General features: G+C 45.1%; 1 protein-coding gene across 2 annotated transcripts in view; it reads left to right on the top strand.

The window, feature by feature from the left end:
- Positions 1-18911, top strand: part of LOC129818467 (astrotactin-2-like) — a 433204-nt gene that overhangs the window by 324899 nt on the left and 89394 nt on the right. For both annotated transcript variants that reach the window (XM_055874386.1, XM_055874387.1), the window contains 2 exons: positions 16807-16940; positions 17601-17749. In XM_055874386.1, coding sequence (XP_055730361.1) covers positions 16807-16940; positions 17601-17749 — 283 coding nt within the window. The remainder of the gene's footprint in view (positions 1-16806; positions 16941-17600; positions 17750-18911) is intronic.

Genomic DNA, 18911 nt, shown 5'->3' with positions numbered 1-18911 from the left:
CTATGGATTTCACATGACTGGGAATACAGATATGCATATGTTGGTCACAGATACTTTAAAAAAAGCAGGGGCGTGGATCAGAAAACGAGTCAGTGACCACCATTTGCCTCATGCAGCGCGACACATCTCCTTTCCATAGTTGTCAGGCTGTTGATTGTGGCCTGTGGAATGTTGTCCCATTTCTCCTCAATGGCTGTGCAAAGTTGCTGGATAATGGCGGGAACTGTAACACTCTGTCGGACACGTCGATCCAGAGTATCCCAATCATGCTCAATGGGTGACATGTCTGGTAACCATGCAGGCCATGGAAGAACTGGGACATATTCTGCTTTCAGATCCTTGCGACATGGGGCTGTGCACTATCATGCTAAACATGAGGTGGTGTTGGCGGATGAATGGCACGACAATGGCCCTCAGGATCTCGTCATGGTATCTCTGTGAATTCATACCATAACCCCACCGCCACCATGGGGCATTCTGTTCACAACGTTGACATCAGCCAACCGCTCACCCACACGTGGTCTGCTGTTGTGAAGCCAGTTGGACATACTTCCAAATTCTCTAAAATGGCATTTGAGGTGGATTATGGTAGAGAAATAAACATTAAATTCTCTGGCAACAGCTTTGGTGGACATTCTTGCAGTCAGCATGCAAATTGCATGCTCCCTCAAAACTTGAGAAGTCTGTGGCATTATTGTCCCCAGGACAAGGTGCACCTGCGTAAAGATCATGCTGTTTAATCAGCTTATTTATATGCCACACCTGTCAGGTGGATGGATTATCTTACCAAAGGAGAAATGCTCACTAACAGGGATGTAAACAAATTTGTGCTCAAAATAAAAAGAGAATTAAGCTTTTTGTGCGTAATGAACATTTCTGGGATCTTTTATTTCAGCTCATGAAACATGGGACCAACACTTTACATGTTGCGTTTATATTTGTGTTCAGTGTAGATACACTATATATACAAATGTATGTGGACACCCCTTCATGTAATCTCCATAGACAAACATTAGCAGTAGAAGGGTCTTACTGAAGAGCTTAGTGACTTTCAACGTGGCACCTTCATAGAATGCCACCTTTCCAACAAACCAGTTCGTAAAATTTCTGTCCTGCTTGAGCTTCCCCGGTCAACTGTAAGTGTTGTTTTTGTGAAGTGGAAAGGTTTAGGAGCAACAACGGCTCATGCCGCAAAGTGGTAGGCCACACAAGCTCACAGAACGGACCGTCAGTGCTGAAACGCATAGCGTGTAAAAATCGTCTGACCCCGGTTGCAACACTCCCTAATGAGTTCCAAGCTGCCTAAGAACTGTTCGTTGGGAACTTCATGAAATGGGTTTCCATGGCCGAGCAGCTGCGCACAAGACTAAGATCACCATGCACAATGCCAAGCGTTGGCTGGAGTGGTGTAAAGCTCGCCGCCATTGGACTCTGGAGCAGTGGAAATGCTTTAACTGGAGTGATGAATCACGCTTCACCATCTGGCAGTCCGACGGACGAATCTGGATTTGACGGATGCCAGCAGAACGCTACCTGCATCAATGCATAGTGCCAACTGTAAAGTTTGGTGGAGGAGGAACAATTGTCTGGGGCTGTTTTTCATGGTTCACGCTAGGCCCCTGAATTACAGTGAAGGGAAATCTTAACGCTAAGGCATACAATGACATTCTAGACAATGTTGTGCTTCCAACTTTGTGGCAACAGTTAGGGAAAGGCCCTTTCCTGTTTCAGCATGACAATGCCCCCGTGCATAAAGCGAGATCGATACAGAAATGGTTTGTCGAGATCGGTGTGGAAGAACTTGACTGGCTTGCCCAGAGTCCTGACCTCAACCCCATTGAACACCTTTGGTATGAATTGGAACGCCGACTGCGAGCCAGAGCTAATGGCACAACATCAGTGCCCGACCTCACTATTGCTCTTGTGGCTGAATGGAAGCAAGTCCCCGCTGTAATGTTCCAACATCTTGTGGAAAGCCTTCCCATAAAAGTGGAGGCTGTTATAGCAGCAAAAGGGGACCATATTACTGCCCATAATTTTGGAATGAGATGTTCAACGAGCATGTGTGCACATGCTTTTTGTCATGTAGTGTACCTGAAGATAGTAATTTTGGGGGAATCTCAACCCTAAGGTGATTTAGCTGAGGGTCTGGGGCCGCTTGATATTTAGTTTACCACGTCATCCCTTGTCTTGTGGAGAGGGAGATGCAATTGGGAGGTCCACTGCACTGTGGTGTGTGTGCGTGTTTGTGTATATGTATTTGTGTATGACTCATCTGTTAACTGGCCTGCATTGGCTCTGGCTCAAAACTGATGAGTTCCGTGCCCTCACTCGTAGACACACACACACACAGAGACAAAGACACACACTCTGCAGAATCCAATGTTTGTCCATAAACGTCCAATTCCGAAGGTTAACTTTATTCATTAAGGTTTGGGATAGGGTTAAAACAAAACAAATATAGGCATTAATTACGAATGGTTAAGGTAAGGGTTAATGTTTGAGATAGGGTTAAAGGTTCAACACAGCTGTTTTTGTCTCAATATAAAATAATTTCCTGTTAACAATTAAGTAACTTCGTGTGATTGTTTTCAATTAAAATGGCCATAAAGAATCAAAAATTACTTCTTAGTAAAGATTAACTTCTCAAGCTAGAATTGTGTGAGGACTGTCTGGGAGTGGTCTGAGTGGGGAGGAGAAAACTGAAAATGATGTCTGTTTTTGGCAGAGAGGTTTAGAACTCTCTTTTCTATTGGTCTAGTGGCCTGTTTTGAAGACATCTCCTGACGTTCTGCTTACCTGGACGGACGTCGAATTTCACAGTAGATCTTGAGCGAACTGGCTGCACAGAGATACACACACAGAGAGAGACACACACACACAGACACATACAGCACCACCACCACCACCAACGAGACCATACCGGTCCATGCTCCCCCAATCAAGCATCTAATTACCCTGCCTGACTGACATTACAGCAGGCAGCACAGCAGCAATATCACACACACACACACACACACACACACACACACACACACACACACACACACACACACACACACACACACATGCACAACAACAAAGATCTCAGCCTGTACGTGCCACTCATAACAAGCGCCTTTCTCAGCCACAAAAAAAACAAGCACAATCAATAGCAGACAGCCCCTAGTGGGCTCTGACGATACATAACCGTGAGGAAGAGCAAAGTGTCCTCTTTTTCTCCCCCCTCTTCCCTCTGGTGTTCTGGGGACAGGTGGGAGGCAGACTGCGGTGGATCGCTGGCGAGGGATTATTAGCTTGTTATTGATGTCATCGACCCTACGGAGACAAGCCAGTGCTGCTGTTCTTGGCCGGCTCTCTCAAAGACTCCTGCTTCTATTAGCATAGCAGACACAATGGCCTGGCCATGCATCTCTACTGCACAATAGAGACAGCCCCCTAATTGAGACTGTGCCTTGTGTTTACCCCCCTCCCCCACCCCGACTTAGAAATAGATGGCCATGCAAAATGCTTTCACTAAAATGAGATGAGATTCCATCAGCACAATAAAATAAGGGAATCAGGGTTGTCTATTGTGAAGCGAAAAGGAAAGGATGTTGTCCCTACATAACTACCTGCTGCTCTCAATGCCTAGCTGCCGTCTAGCATCGGCTGCTGCTGCCCTTACTGCCTCTGACGAGGATTGTCATGTTCCTTCCGTCAATCTGCCCATTACAGAGGTAGACAGGTATTATGTTACTATCTGGAATTATCCATCTGTCTGCTTTCTCGATAAACAGACCTACAGGAAAAATGGGGTGAAGGATTAAAACAACAAGTTGTCTGTTCAGGGCCTTCTCGTGTATCAGGTTGATCCTGTTTTCATCCTGGCATTGACATGGCATTCACTGTCCCCCTCCTCACCTCAACAACTCGGTTCCAGGAAATCATTTTTGAGAAAGAAAAAGAAATAGTCACTCTCTGACTTTGTCTCCAATGCTATGATTACGACGGGGCTAGTTTAAGGATTTGACAAAGAAAAGAGGAGGAAAAAAACAATGTTCTTTGAAGCGGTTTTTCATGACATGTTATCTACAAGGTTTATCTCCCAGACGGATAATGACAGAGCCCTCTTACCACCTCTGAGGAAGTGTTGATTCAGGCCTGTTATGAATGTATGTTTCATAACCCCAGATCCTACCCCACACTGAGACTATATCGTACCTATCCTGAGCCCTAACAATAAGCAGTTAGCTATTCTCCCCCTAGAAGAACCCTCCCCTGGCCCTGTTTCAGTGACGGAGCCCAATACCTCAATGGATAAATAAATAAACTCGTGCCAGTAGAGGTTGCCAGCAGGCCTGTGTCCTGCACGGCCCTGATTGAATTATGGCAGACCTTTTGAACAAATTGGCTGTGAGGCTAATGACTCAGAACGCTGTAAATTATGCCGAGTGCCCCCCCCCCCCCCGCACCTTGGCCCCCCCACCACGACACCCACCCCCCACGTATTTTTTTGCTTTCGTAAATGCCGTGTCCTGCACGAGGTGGAGTTCAGACACAGGTTTGGATCATGCAGCCTCCTTAAATGTGTTCATCTCAGGGTTTAGGGAGAATTAATGAGTTTACAGAGGCGGCCGCTCAACTCTTGTTTTTTTGTGTGCTTTCTGCTGAATCCGAGGAGTTGGGGGTGAGTGATGGGATGAGTCTGGTGATGGTGTAATTGAATGAAAACTGTATTTGTTTGGATGTCTTCTTCAAAAATGCCCCCCGGAAACTGTTTACCCCCAAGTGCACCTAGGCTGCAGAGTTATCCAATAAGCTCTAAGCCTCTCTAAGAAAGGTTACAACAACAGACCTGGCTACTGCCACCTCTAGCTATAATTAGTCACCCCCCAAAAAAGTGTGAAGCCACCGCTTTTGACCAAATAGATTTATTTGAACACGAACAGGCTAGAAACCCACAACACAATGCCATTCAAGTTGCCATTAAGCCCGTATCAAATTAGCTTAGAGCATCCTAAGACCAGCTTGGCTCTCCTAAAACTCAATATGGGCCTGTTATAAGGGTTCCCTAGTGACCTAGCTTCCACCCCAGCCCCCATTAACCCTCCTGTGAACCACCCAATGTCCACTAGTTCCTGGAAGTCCTCCATTCGATGGAGTTCCTAGAAACTGGAGATATAGATGTTCGATCCATTTTTAACGGTATTAACCTGAGTGATCTAGAGAGGTCCTCACCACACCGCACCTCACCACTGTCAAATGCTATGCTGCTATTCTGCTCCTCGCTGACTCTCACCACCCCGTATCCTCCAATAAATCAATAGTGCGGGCCAGCTGGCTAGTGTTGTCACATATTAGCCAGAGAAAATGGACAGTAATGTGGCTGGCGTAGATTAGCCAAACAGATTAATATGCTACGAGGTCACCATGATCCCCTGCTCTTCTTGTAAGTGACGATGGCTTTCTACGTAGTGAGTCACACCAGGGTGCCACGCTGTCTGCTGGCTAGTGTGATATGAGAGGATCTGGTGGCGTGGCCCCAAGCAGGATAGGCAATACACTGCCTGGGGCCATCCGGCAGAGATATATCACACTGGTCAGAGTGGAGAAGAGTGTGTAGAATTGAATCAAATCAAATGACTGTTCATGAAAATGAGTGTGGAATAGTAGAATGGAAGTGTTAAGAGGGACAAAAGAACGCTGACTCTGAAATCTATAAGTTATTGATTTGTCATGAAGGCATTACAATAAAGTGCTACACCCTTCTGGCTATTAAAGGCCTAGTGATGTAAAAAAAAAACATGATTTTTCTGTGTTTTATATATATTTCCACACTATGAGGTTTGAGTAACACTGTGAAATTGTGAAAATTATGATTATGCCCTTTTAGTGTGAGAGCTGTTTGAAAAGGCCGCCTGAATTTTCTGCCTGTTTTGGTGGGATGGCGTTTTGGCCTTCCAAGGTGACTTCACCATTTGGTAAATTAGTTAATAGACCAATACAAAAGAGAGTTTCAAACCTCTCTGCCAATAACATCTGGTTTTTAGTTTTCCCTCCTCACTCAAATCACTCCCAGACAGTCCTAGCAGAATTCTTGCTTGAGAAATTGATATTTGCTAAAAAGCTATGTTGGTTTCTTTTTTTACCATAATTTATAATTGAAAACAATCACAGTAAGGTACTCAATTGTTAACCAGAAATGGTTTGATTTTAAGATAAAAAATGGCTGCATTGGAACTTTAAGAAAATGTGTCCTTTGTTCTACTTATGTTGTTAGCATACAATCCCACCCCCTTAAGGTGGCCTCCCTGTCTGACACAGGGCATTTTTCATGAAGTGCAAAGCAGTGGGATATCGCTTCCTCCCCACCCCACCCCCAGTAACACTTTCCACAATTTATATGGATTCATCAGTGTTCTGGGAAGAGCATAATCTACTGTTAGTCAATACAGGATAGTGTATCATCCTATCATCCATTGCCATGCAATGACTCGACTAACGGGATTGGACAGATTTTTATTTATTTTCATTTATTTATTTCACCTTCATTTAACCAGGTAGGCCAGTTGAGAACAGGTTCTCATTTACAACTGCGACCTGGCCAAGATAAAGCAAAGCAGTGCGACAAAAACAACAACACATAGTTACACATAAACAAACGTACAGTCAATAAATACAAAATAAAATAAAAATAGTCAAATCTATGTACAGTGTGAGCAAATGTAGAAGAGTAAGGAGGTAGGCAATAAATAGGCCCTAAAGGTGAAAATAATTACAATTTAGCATTAATACTGGAGTGATAGATGATGATGTGCAAGTAGAGATACTGGGGTACAAAAGAGCAAGAGGGTAAGTAATAATATGGCTATGAGGTAGTCGGGTGTGCTATATACAGATTGGTACAGGTACAGTGATCGGTAAGCTTCTCTGACAGCTGATGCTTAAAGTTAGAGAGGGCGATATAAGACCCCAGCTTCAGAGATTTTTGCAATTCGTTCCAGTCATTGGCAGCAGAGAACCAGAAGGAAAGGCAGCCAAAGGAAGTGTTCGCTTTGGGGATGAGTAGTGCAATATACTTGCTGGAACGTGTGCTACGGGTGGGTGTTGCTATGGTGACCAGTGAGCTGAGATAAGGTGGGGCTTTACCTAGCAAAGATTTATAGATGACTTGAGCCAGTGGGTTTGGCGATGGATATGTAGTGAGGGCCAGCCAACGAGAGCATACAGTTCGCAGTGGTGGGTAGTATATGGGGCTTTGGTGATAAAACGCACGGCACTGTGATATACTACATCCAGTTTGCTGAATTAGAGTGTTGGGGGCTATTTTGTAAATGACATCGCCGAAGTCAAGGATCGGTAGGATAGTCAGTTTTACGAGGGTATGTTTGGCGGCATGAGTGAAGGAGGCTTTGTTGCGAAATAGGAAGCCGATTCTAGATTTAATTTTGGATTGTTGCAGGGGGTGCTGAGATGTTGGTCAGGGTAGGGGTAGCCAAGTGTAAAGCATGGCCAGCCGTGGAAAAATGCTTATTAAAATGGTGGTGACAGTGTTTCCTATCCTCAGTGCAGGAGGCAGCTAGGAGGAGTTGCTCTTATTCTCCATGGACTTTACAGTGTCCCAATTTTGGGGGGGAATTAGTGCTACAGGAAGCATATTTCTGTTTGAAAAAGCTAGCCTTAGCTTTCCTAACTGACTGAGTGTATTTGTTCCTGACTTCCCTGAAAAGTTGCATATCACGGGAGCTATTCGATGCTAATGCAGAATGCTACAGGACGTTTTTCTGGGGTGAACCAAAGGCTGCATATGTTCTTAGTTCTTTTGAATGGGGCATGCTTATTTAAGATGGAGAGGAAAGCACTTTTGAAGAGCAACCAGGCATCCTCTACTGATGGGATGAGGTCAATATCCTTCCAGGATACCCGGGCCAGGTCGATTAGAAAGGCCTGCTCGCTGAAGTGTTTAGGGAGCATTTGACAGTGATGAGGGGTGGTCGTTTGACTGCGGAACCAGTATGCACACAGGCAATGAGGCAGTGATCGCGGAGATCCTGGTTGAAGACCACAGAGGTGTATTTAGAGGGCAGGATGGTCAGGATGATATCTAAAAGGGTGCCCATGGTTACGGATTTGGGGTTGTACCTGGTAGGTTTCTTGATGATTTGTGTGAGATTGAGGGCATCTTGCTTAGATTGTTGGACGGCCAGGGTGTTAAGCATGTCCAAGTTTAGGTCACCTAACAGTACGAACTCTGAAGATAGATGGGGGGCGATCAATTCACATATGGTGTTCAGGGCACAACTGGGGGCCGAGGGGGGTCTATAACAAGCGGCAATGGTGAGAGACTTGTTTCTGGATAGGTGGATTTTTAAAAGTAAAAGCTCAAACTGTTTGGGCACAGACCTGGATAGTATGACAGAACTCTGCAGGCTATATCTGCGGTAGATTGCAACTTCGCCCACTTTGGCAGATCTATCTTGTTGGAAACTGTTATAGCTAGGGATGGAAATTTCAGGACTTTTGGTGGCCTTCCTAAGCCAGGATTCAGACATGGCTAGGACATCCGGGTTGGCGGAGTGTGCATAAATGTGAATAAAACAAACTTATGGAGGAGGCATCTAATGTTAACATGCATGAAACCAAGGCTTTTACGGTTACATAAGTCAACAAATGAGAGCATCTGGGGAATGGGAGTGATGCTGGGGGCTGCAGGGCCTGGGTTAACCTCTACATCACCAGAGGAACAAAGGAGGAGTAGGATAAGAGTACGGCTAAAGGCTAAAAGAACTGGTCGTCTAGTGCGCTCGGAACAGAGAGTAAAAGGAGCAGGTTTCTGGGCGCAGAAGAATAGATTCAAGGCATAATGTACAGACAAGGGTATGGTAGGATGTGAGTACAGTGGAGGTAAGCCTAGGCATTGAGTGACGATAAGAGATGTTTTGTATCTAGAGGCACCATTTAAGCCAGGTGCGGTCACCGCATGTGTGGGGGGGTGGAACATAAGGGCTAGCTAAGGTATATTGAGCAGGGCTGGAGGCTCTACAGTGAAATAAGACAAAAAGTACTGACCAAAACAGCAATAGAGTAGGTATATTGACGTTAGGGAGAGGCATGTGTAGCCGAGTGATCATAGGGTCCAGTGAGTAGCTAGGCGAGCTGTAGGCATGGCGATTCAGACAGCTAGCAGGCCGGGGCTAGCAGCAGGCTAGCAGATGGGCCTCAGGGGAACGTCGCAACGGGAGAGTATGTTGAAACCCCCTTGGATGGTTACGTCGGCAGACCAGTCGTGATGGATCGGCGGGGCTCCGTGTCGGCAGCAAAGGGTCCAGGCCAATTGGCAGAAGAGGTGTTGAAGCACAGGAATTATCTGATGGAAATCTTTGGCTAGCTGGGAGAAGGGCCTAGCTTGAGGTTAGCTCCAGGCTAACTGGTGCTTGCTTCAGGACAGAAACCCCCTCGGACGGTTACGTTGGTAGACCAGTCGTGATGGATAGGTGGAGCTCCGTGTCGGCAGCAAAGGGTCCAGGCCAATTGGCAAAAGAGGTAATCGAAGCCCAGGGATTGCTTGATGGAATCTCTTTGGCTAGCCGGGAGATGGGCCTAGTTCGAGGCTAGCTCCAGGCTAGCTGGTGCTTGCTTCGAGACAGAGACGTTATACAGGAGTAGCCACTCAGATGATCCAGAGTAAAGGTTCAGAGCTTGCGGTAGGAATCCGGAGATGTGATAGAGAAAAGCAGTCCGATATTGGGTGAGGCGGGTTGCAGGAGAGTATATTCAGTCCGTAGATGGAAAATTAGATTTTTTTTAAAAGAACACAAATATATACAAAATATATACGAAGAGAAATTATATATACAAGGGACGGGAAAAAACAATCAAAACAGACATCCCCACTGCTACGCCATCTTGGATATAACAGGATGCAGTTCTGCCCCGTGTTTTAGCTGCATGCAGAATTGTGCCAGGTGATGTGGAGGGATTTTCCTGTGTCACATATTTTGTTATATTCTAAACATGCTTGACTTATTAACACTTCCCATGTATCCCTAAAAGTCTCCTGTCTGTTCTGTTGTTGTTTTTTGGTTGGTGTTACCTCAGTTGAGACTGGATTGCATTACTCTTTGAAACGTTAACACAGGGCCGTAATCGGTTTGTCTATGTTTCAGTTGGGAGTGCAGCTGTGCAGTCAAGCAAGGCCGGCCAGAGCTGGGGTCTCCGCCCAGCCTCCCACAGCATTTGAGATAATTTCTCATGTTTGTCTATGAATCTGCATGCATGTGCTTCCCAAAGGCTTCCTGTTGTGTTTGCTGACGGCCTGGTTCCCATTGACTGAGGTGCGGACTGTAGAGGAGTTAATTCTCCCTCTCTCTCTCCCTCTCTCTCTCTCTCTCTCTCGCACTCTCTCTCTCTCTCTCTCTCTCAGCCAACAATCAGCCACATGGTTGGCATGGGATCTCATTATCTCAAGAAATGCAATCACTTTCATCCCCATTTAATTTCTCTAACCTTGTCTGTCACTCTCAGGAAAGTCATTATATGGTTGCTGTGGATGGCAGTGTTGGCTAGGGCCGAGTGCGCTCCCCCCTAATATGGGTTTATTCTGCTGGCTCATTTAGAGGGGGTTGTGTTGGAGAGTAAATAGGGGGAAAGACCTGACTGACTAACGGCTGGAGGCCTGTTGATCCTATCGGCTCGCTAGAGGCAACCCAGCCTATCTCCCTTACATTACACTAAAAGAATACACACTGTCTTCTCCTTTCTCAGTTTTTCTCTGGCTCTGTTTTTTAAATTCCGTTTCCTCTCCTTTTCTTTCTTTCGCTGTGCTTCAGTCATTCTTTTTTCCTCTCTCTTTATCTCTTGCTGCACAGTCTGTCTTGCCGCTGCACTGTCCAGAGCTGGATCCACAGCACTAAGTGAGTGAGGCTGGGGAACTCAGTTTCCATGAGCTTTTAGAGCTAACGATGCTACCGTAGTTTCATGGGATGCCAACATCGGCTTCTGGAGGCATTCCATTCTCAGTGTCTGCCTCTATATGGCCTGACCTGGTTTCATCTCGATATCCATATCAAATACTGACATTCACATCACAAATCATCTTTGGCGCTTCTCCAGTGAAAGAGAATGACCACATCTGCTTGTGTGTATGTAGGTTGTTCTTAAATTGCGATGGCATTTGGCCGTGACATTTTGGGGGAAAATATGTTAATTTATCTATAATTATTTATTTGGTTAAGTTTATTTGGGTACATCTTCCCATTCTAAATCAACTAATATGGCAACTTTTGACTTAAAATTATTTTAACCATTCTCAAAAAATGTATTTGTCACATGCTTCGTAAACAACAGGTATGGACTAACACTGAAATGCTTACTTATGGGCCCTTCCCAACAATGCAGGGAGAAAAGTAAAGCACGTAATAATAAAAGTAGTAATAGATACACAATGAGTAATGATAACTTATATATACAAGGGGTACCAGTACCAAGTCAATGTGCAGGGGTACGAGGTAATTGAGGTAGATATGTGCATATAGAGTTGAAGTCGGAAGTTTACATACACTTAGATTGGTGTCATTAAAACTAGTTTTTCAAACACTCCACAAATTTCTTGTTAACAAACTATAGTTTTGGCAAGTCGGTTAGGACATCTACTTTGTGCATGACTCAAGTAATGTTTCCAACAATTGTTTACAGACAGATTATTTCACTTATAATTCACTGTATCACAATTCCAGTGGGTCTGAAGTTTACATACACTAAGTTGACTGTGCCTTTAAACAGCTTGGAAAATTCCAGAAAATGATGTCATGGCTTTAGAAGCTTCTGATAGGCTAATTGACATAATTTGAGTCAATTGGAGGTGTGCCTGTGGATGTATTTTATGGCCTACCTTCAAACTCAGTGCCTCTTTGCTTGACATCATGGGAAAATCAAAAGAAATCAGCCAAGACCTTAGAATTGTTTAGGGAGAACTCCACAAGTCTGGTTCATCCTTGGGAGCAATTTCCAAACGCCTGAAGATACCACGTTCATCTGTACAAACAATAGTACGCAAGTATAAACACCATGGGACCACGCAGCCGTCATACCGCTCAGGAAGGAGACACGTTCTGTCTCCTAGAGATGAACGTACTTTGGTGCAAAAAGTGAAAATCAATCCCAGAACAACAGCAAAGGACCTTGTGAAGATGCTGGAGGAAACACGTACCAAAGTATCTATATCCACAGTAAATCAAGTCCTATATCGACATGAACTGTTTGGCCATAATGACCATGTTTGGAGGAAAAAGGGGGATGCTTGCAAGCCAAAGAACACCATCCCAACCGTGAAGCATGGGGGTGGCAGCATCATGTTGTGGGGGTGCTTTGCTGCAGGAGGGACTGGTGCACTTCACAAAATAGATGGCATCATGAGGAAGGGGAATTATGTGCATATATTGAAGCAACATCTAAAGACATCAGTCAGGAAGTTAAAGCTTGGTTGCAAATGGGTCTTCCAAATGGACAATGGCATACTTCCAAAGTTGTGGCAAAATGGCTTAAGGACAACAAAGTCAAGGTATTGGAGTGGCCATCACAAAGCCCTGACCTCAATCCTATAGAAAATGTGTGGGCAGACCTGAAAAAGCGTGTGCGAGCAAGGAGGCCTACAAACCTGATTCAGTTACACCAACTCTGTCAGGAGGAATGGGCCAAAATTCACCCAACTTATTGTGGGAAGCTTGTGGAAGGCTAGCCGAAACGTTTGACCCAAGTTAAACACTTTAAAGGCAATGCTACCAAATACTAATTTAGTGTATGTAAACTTCTGACCCCCTGGGAATGTGATGAAAGAAATAAAAGCTGAAATAATTCTGTTTACTATTATTCTGACATTTCACATTCAGAGAATTTTTACTAGGATTAAATTATGAAAAACTGAGTTTAAATGTATTTGGCTAAGGTGTTTGCAAACCTCCGACTTTAACTGTAACTAGGAATAAAGGGGCAGATAGTAAACAGAAGCAGCAGCGTATGTGATGAGTGAAAGAGGTTTGTGCAAAAAGGGTCAATGCAGTTAGTCCGGGTAGTATTTTGGTTAACTATTTAACAAACTATTTAGCACTCTTATGGCTTGAGGGTAGAAGCTGTTCAGGGTCCTGTTGGTTCCAGACTTGGTGCACCTGTACTGCTTGCCGTGCGTTAGCGCAGTTAGTCTGTTCTCTCTGCTATCTACATTGTGTCCCGCCACCCACCACCCCCACTATTTTACGCTACTGCTACTCTCTGTCCATCATATATGCATAGTCACTTTAACCATATCTACGTGTACATACTACCTCAATCAGCCTGACTAACCGGTGTCTGTATGTAGCCTCGCTACTGTATATAGCCTCGCTACTGTTATTTTTCACTGTCTTTTTACTGTTGTTTTTATTTCTTTACTTACCTATTGTTCACCTAATAACTTTTTTGCACTATTGGTTAGAGCCTGTAAGTAAGCATTTCACTCACAAGGTCTACACCTGTTGTATTCGGCACACGTGACAAATAAACTTTCATTTGATTTGATTTGACTTGGGTGGCTGGAGTCTTTGACAATTTTTAGGGCCTTCCTCTGACACCGCCTGGTATAGAGACCCTGAATGGCAGGGAGTTCTGCCCGAGTTATGTACTGGGCTGTACACACTACTCTCTGTTGCACCTTACGGTCAGATGCCAAGCACTTAAAACCACGCGTTGATGCAGCCAGTCAAGATGTTCTAAATGGTGCAGCTGTAGAACTTTTTGAGCATTTGAGGTCCATGCCAAATACTTTCAGCGTCCGGAGTGGGAAGAGGCATTGTCGTGCCCTCTTCACAACTGTGTTGTTGTGTTTGGACCATGATCCTTAGTGATGTGGACACGCTCAGCCCTCCGTTTACTGTAGTCCATGATCAGCTCCTTCGTCTTGCTGATGTTGTTGTCCTGGCACCACACTGCCAGGTCTCTGACCTCTTCCCTATAGGCTGTCTCATTGTCGTCGGTGATCAAGCCTTCCACCGTCGTCAGCAAACGTAATGAAGGTGTTGGAGTCATGCACGGCCAAACAGTCGTGTTTAAACAGAGAGTACAGGAAGGGACTAAGCACGCACCCCTGAGAGGCACCTGTGTTGAGGGTCAGCATGGCGGATATGTTGTTGCCTCACCTCACCACCTGGGGCGTCCCGTCAGGAAGTCCAGGATCCAGTTGCAGAGGTAGGTATTCGGTCCCAGGGTCCTTAGCTTAATGATGAACTTGGAGGGCACTATGGTGTTGAACGCTGAGCTGTAGTCAATGAACACCATTCTCACCTAGGTGTTCCTTTTGTCCAGTGGGAAAGGGCAGTGTGTAGTGCAATAGAAATTGCGTCATCTGTGAATCTGTTGGGGGGGGGGGGGGTTATGCAAATTTGAGTGGGTCCAGGGTGGGCTGATGGTTTTGATGTGAGCCATGAACAGCCTTTCAAAGCATTTCATGGCTACAGATGTGAGTGCTACGGGGCGATAGTCATTAGATAGATTACCTTGGTGGTCTTGGGCACAGGAGCTATGGTGGTCTGCTTGAAACATGTAGGTATTACAGACTGGGTCAGGGAGAGGTTGCATAATACATCTAATTAGCATAATAAAACATCCCCATCACAATTCATCAGTTTAAGCTAGATATCTTTTTTTGTTGCATTGGCTGCGTCTCAATCAACCGCTTCCGCCTACGTCGCCCTTCCGCGTCTGTGGTGAAAGGTGGCAGAGATAGAGCGGTGTTTGCCTGACCATGAGACATCTTCATGAGACGGTCTTCACACGAAAATGTCTGGTTTGGCCTGCAAAAAAAGCATGGTTTGGTCTACAAAAATATCATGACCCTTCTATGGAAAGATGAGACTCACACGAACACGATGCTCTATGACCCCCCACAAGCATCACGGGACTCGTCTGAAGTGCCAACTTCTGTATGTAGCATCCGAACAGTTTTGGCTAAATGCTGAAATGGAAAGGCGAGTCTCTCACGAACACGTACATGTTGGTTATTTTGCTCAAGGATGTCCACAAGCCTCACAAGACTGCTCTGAAGGTAGCCGGGGTACCAGATCAAAAAATGAATGGAAGTATATATGAAAGCGGCAGCTCTAGCCTTTAGCTCAGTGCGGGTGTTGCCTGTAATCCATGGCTTCTGATTGAGATATGTATGTATGGTCACTGTGAGGACCATACACAGCACATGTACAGATACTATGTGAGAGCGAAATCTTGCATCTCGCTCATCTCAATATCTGCGGTGCTGCTCTAAATAGTTTTGTTAACTTTCTAGTGTTCAATAATAGATAGATATTCGATCAACCAATCAGCCGTCTGCTCGCCTTTATATGTTTAATGACCGTTGTACGCCCACACCATTTTCTTGTTTGGGTACACCCACACCATTCCAAAACAGAAAAGCTGCTTTTTAACTATATTTATTTTGGAAGGAAAACTATTTCACTCATTTTATAGAAATCTGGACAGTTACTTTAAGGTGAAGTTTTGCAGTTTGCCTTATGTTTTATTATTGATAAACAGTTCAAAACAAACAAACACATGTATGATGTGTATCTGTCATTTTAAAGTGTTTTTCATTGTTGCAAAGTCGAGTAATGCTAATGCCACTGCAATTCAAGAATGACCTGTGTGTCTGCGTGTGTGTGTGTGAGTCCTTTTTTGTGTGCGTGTGTGCATGTCAATGCTTGCATGTGTGCGTGTATGTTTCTTTGTTTGTGGTGGTGTGTTGATAGGGTGGTTGAGGTTAGGGGAATACAGAAGACATCGGAGAATCACTCTCCTCTGGATGACTGACTAAGTGTTATGGCTTATTGGGAGGCTTCCTTTGGCTTTGTTGGCTTTATGATTGGACGGGCCTGTTGCTCAGCGTTAATGTTTCCGGATGTTCTCCGGTGTGTCTGTGCCGTGCGTCTCTTAGCCGTCCGTGCAGAGCGGCACTGCCAACCAATTACCGTACATAAATAACTAAGTGCTCCATTGATTGGCCGGTGTGACGGGGAGCCAAAGTGCCTGCGAACTCCCCTGAACTCTGCTTTAGACATGCCAGTGGCTTGGCACAGCACTGACGTCACCTTATTTTATTGACATTTGGTTGGCCTTCAGGGATGATCATGATGGTGCCCTTTATTTTGTTGATGAAACAGCACAATTTAGTTGGAGATGGAAAGAGTTGGAGTGATACACGATCATGATCTTGGCGATGTTTCGGTTTATTGAGATTGAGGAAATGCACTGTTTTGGCCTTTTGGCCCTTACCTTGGTAGAAACTTGAAAACTTTGGAGACAGAAACGTACGACATTCTCTCTCTGTCTCTCTCACTTTCTTTTTTTTCTTCTCTCTCACACACACACACACACACACACACACACACACACACACACACACACACACACACACACACACACACACACACACACACACACACACACACACACACACACACACACACACACACACACACACACACACACACACACACACACACACTGACCTTTGTGTCACCATTCCCAATTACCACAAGACAGGAACATGTCAGTTACATCGCCAAGCTTACTCACTCGTGTATCATCAGATCATCACCGCCCGACTCTTCCTGTTGTGGAGGTAAGAAACTTGAGCCCCCCGTGTGTGACTGTGACGATGCCGGGGGGTACGTCGGTAGGGGGGAGAAGAGGGAAACGTAGAGGTGTAGGAACAGACATCCTGGAGCCTGGATGACTCAGAGTGTCACAGAAGGGCAACGTACAGAAAATAATTGCAATTTTCTCACCTGTTACCTTTCGTAGGCGTTCAAGAGCGCCACCATGAGCTCATACTGGTGCACAGGCAAGGGCGATGTCATCGACAACTGGTGTCGCTGTGACCTGAGTGCCTTCAGTAAAGACGGCCTTCCCAACTGCAGTCCCCTGAGGAAGCCTGTGTAAGTCAGAGCCTACCTCATATCTATCCAACCCTAGGGAGAACTGTTGGAGGTCTGAGACTAACCTTTAATTGTGTCAGTTGTTCCCAACACCCCCGGTGCTCACTCCCATGAAAGAACATTGTGTCTTGTTCTCTTACCCCAGCTTTGTTGTGAGTCATCATACACCCCAGCTATTGTAACCCTCAGAACTTTTGGAGAGGCACAGAATAGACAATGGCTCTCCAGTGGATTTCCACATTAAATTTAATGGACCTACTTGCTTGTTTGATTTGTCGAATGGATACATTGAGGATTCCAACTTGCTCTCCATATCTGGTCTAAACATTTTATTAACAGACTCTTAGGGCTGGTTTCCCCAACACAGAGTAAGCCTGGTCCTGGACTAAAAAACTATTTCAACTGATTCTTTATTGAACACGCTTTTTAGTCCAGGTGTAAGCTTAATGTGCCCAGGAAACTAGTCCCCAGTGTCAGTTGACTTCTCATATTGTTATTGTATTAAAGTGAACCACCTTTCCTCCCCCCCCTCTCTCTCTCTCTCTCTCTCTCTCTCTCTCTCTCTCTCTCTCTCTCTCTCTCTCTCTCTCTCTGTCTCTGTCTCTGTCTCTCTGTCTCTCTGTCTCTCTGTCTCTCTGTCTCTCTGTCGCTCTGTCTCAGGCTTAGACTGGCCCCTCACCTGGAACCCTCCAGCACCATGGTGGCCCTGGAGTGGTTGGATGTGGAGCCACTGATTGGCTACAAGGTCTCCGATTACATCATCCAGCACAAGCGGGTGGAGGACCCCTCAGAGGCAGAGATCTACACAGGTAGGTAGGCCGCTGGTGGCTACATGAATTACACATGATAAACATTATCAACTTATGGTTCCAACAACCTTACAGTATATTTCACTTTGGTCCCACCGACATCAGTTATTGACAGTTGTTTATCCTTTAAGAAAGCCGTAGGGACACTAATGAGTTGATTTACCAGTGACCTGACACATTATCTAACTTGTTGCTCTGCTGATCTGTGGAGGCCTGCCCTTTGTTATTTTCTCACAGACAAGGTTAGACACTCAGTGGGTGAAACCGGAGGGAAGAACGGATGGATTAGACGAGAGCCATAATTGCCACTGACCCTTAAGTCTGGGGGAGTGAGTCAGAGCTTTGGGTGGTAGGGATTTAATAAAGGAGAAGAGATGAGGTACGGCGGTGGAAGTCGGCTTTAGTCATCGGCCACGCGTGTGGCAGGAATAGGGCAATTGGCGTGTGTGACTCATTTCAGTGTCCGAGCAGTCCAGGATACAGATGAGAACACAATTTCTTTCTCTCAATTTCTCTTGATTCTACGGTATGTCTCTTTCACTCCCTCTGTTGCTATCTCTCTCTCTCTCTCTCTCTTTCTAACTCTTACTCAACTTCCTCCAGAAAGCAGAGAAAGTTGGACTGACATTGACTTGTCTGTAGTAAAAAAAAACATACTTTTATTGCTTTAATGTGTGTGTGGATTCCCTGAAACACATGTGGCGGTAACAACAAAGGATTTCAGTGATGGGCGAGTCTTCAATTCCCAGCTATCATCTTAGTGTGTGTAATCAAGGGGAGAGAAGCATTGGCATGGCATCTCTCAGGTTCTCTCTATTGGAAACATCCTCTGGATCATCTATCATAAACCATAAAAACACCCGTCTGAGTGGCTCCCAGTTTTACAGGAGAGATGGAATCAAACCCTCTATTGTTCTCCAAACTGGGTGGATCAGCCGTGCTGATACACAGTTGGACATGGTCGAAGATGGGGGATTTATGGAATAATGGGGACATATACTCTCCAAGACTTTGGAAAAGTAGTGATACCCTAACCTGAATAGTGGATAGACAACAAGTGTCAGCGAGTTCAGATGCTGCGACAGCAACCAGGACTAGTGTGTTTTTTTTTGTCTCTATACCCACCTTGCATTGAAGTCCTTTCTAGGGGCATAAAACGTGT

Source organism: Salvelinus fontinalis, chromosome 21, assembly GCF_029448725.1.
Source record: "Salvelinus fontinalis isolate EN_2023a chromosome 21, ASM2944872v1, whole genome shotgun sequence".
NCBI lineage: Eukaryota > Metazoa > Chordata > Actinopteri > Salmoniformes > Salmonidae > Salvelinus > Salvelinus fontinalis.
This window is presented reverse-complemented; position numbering and strand designations above follow the sequence as displayed.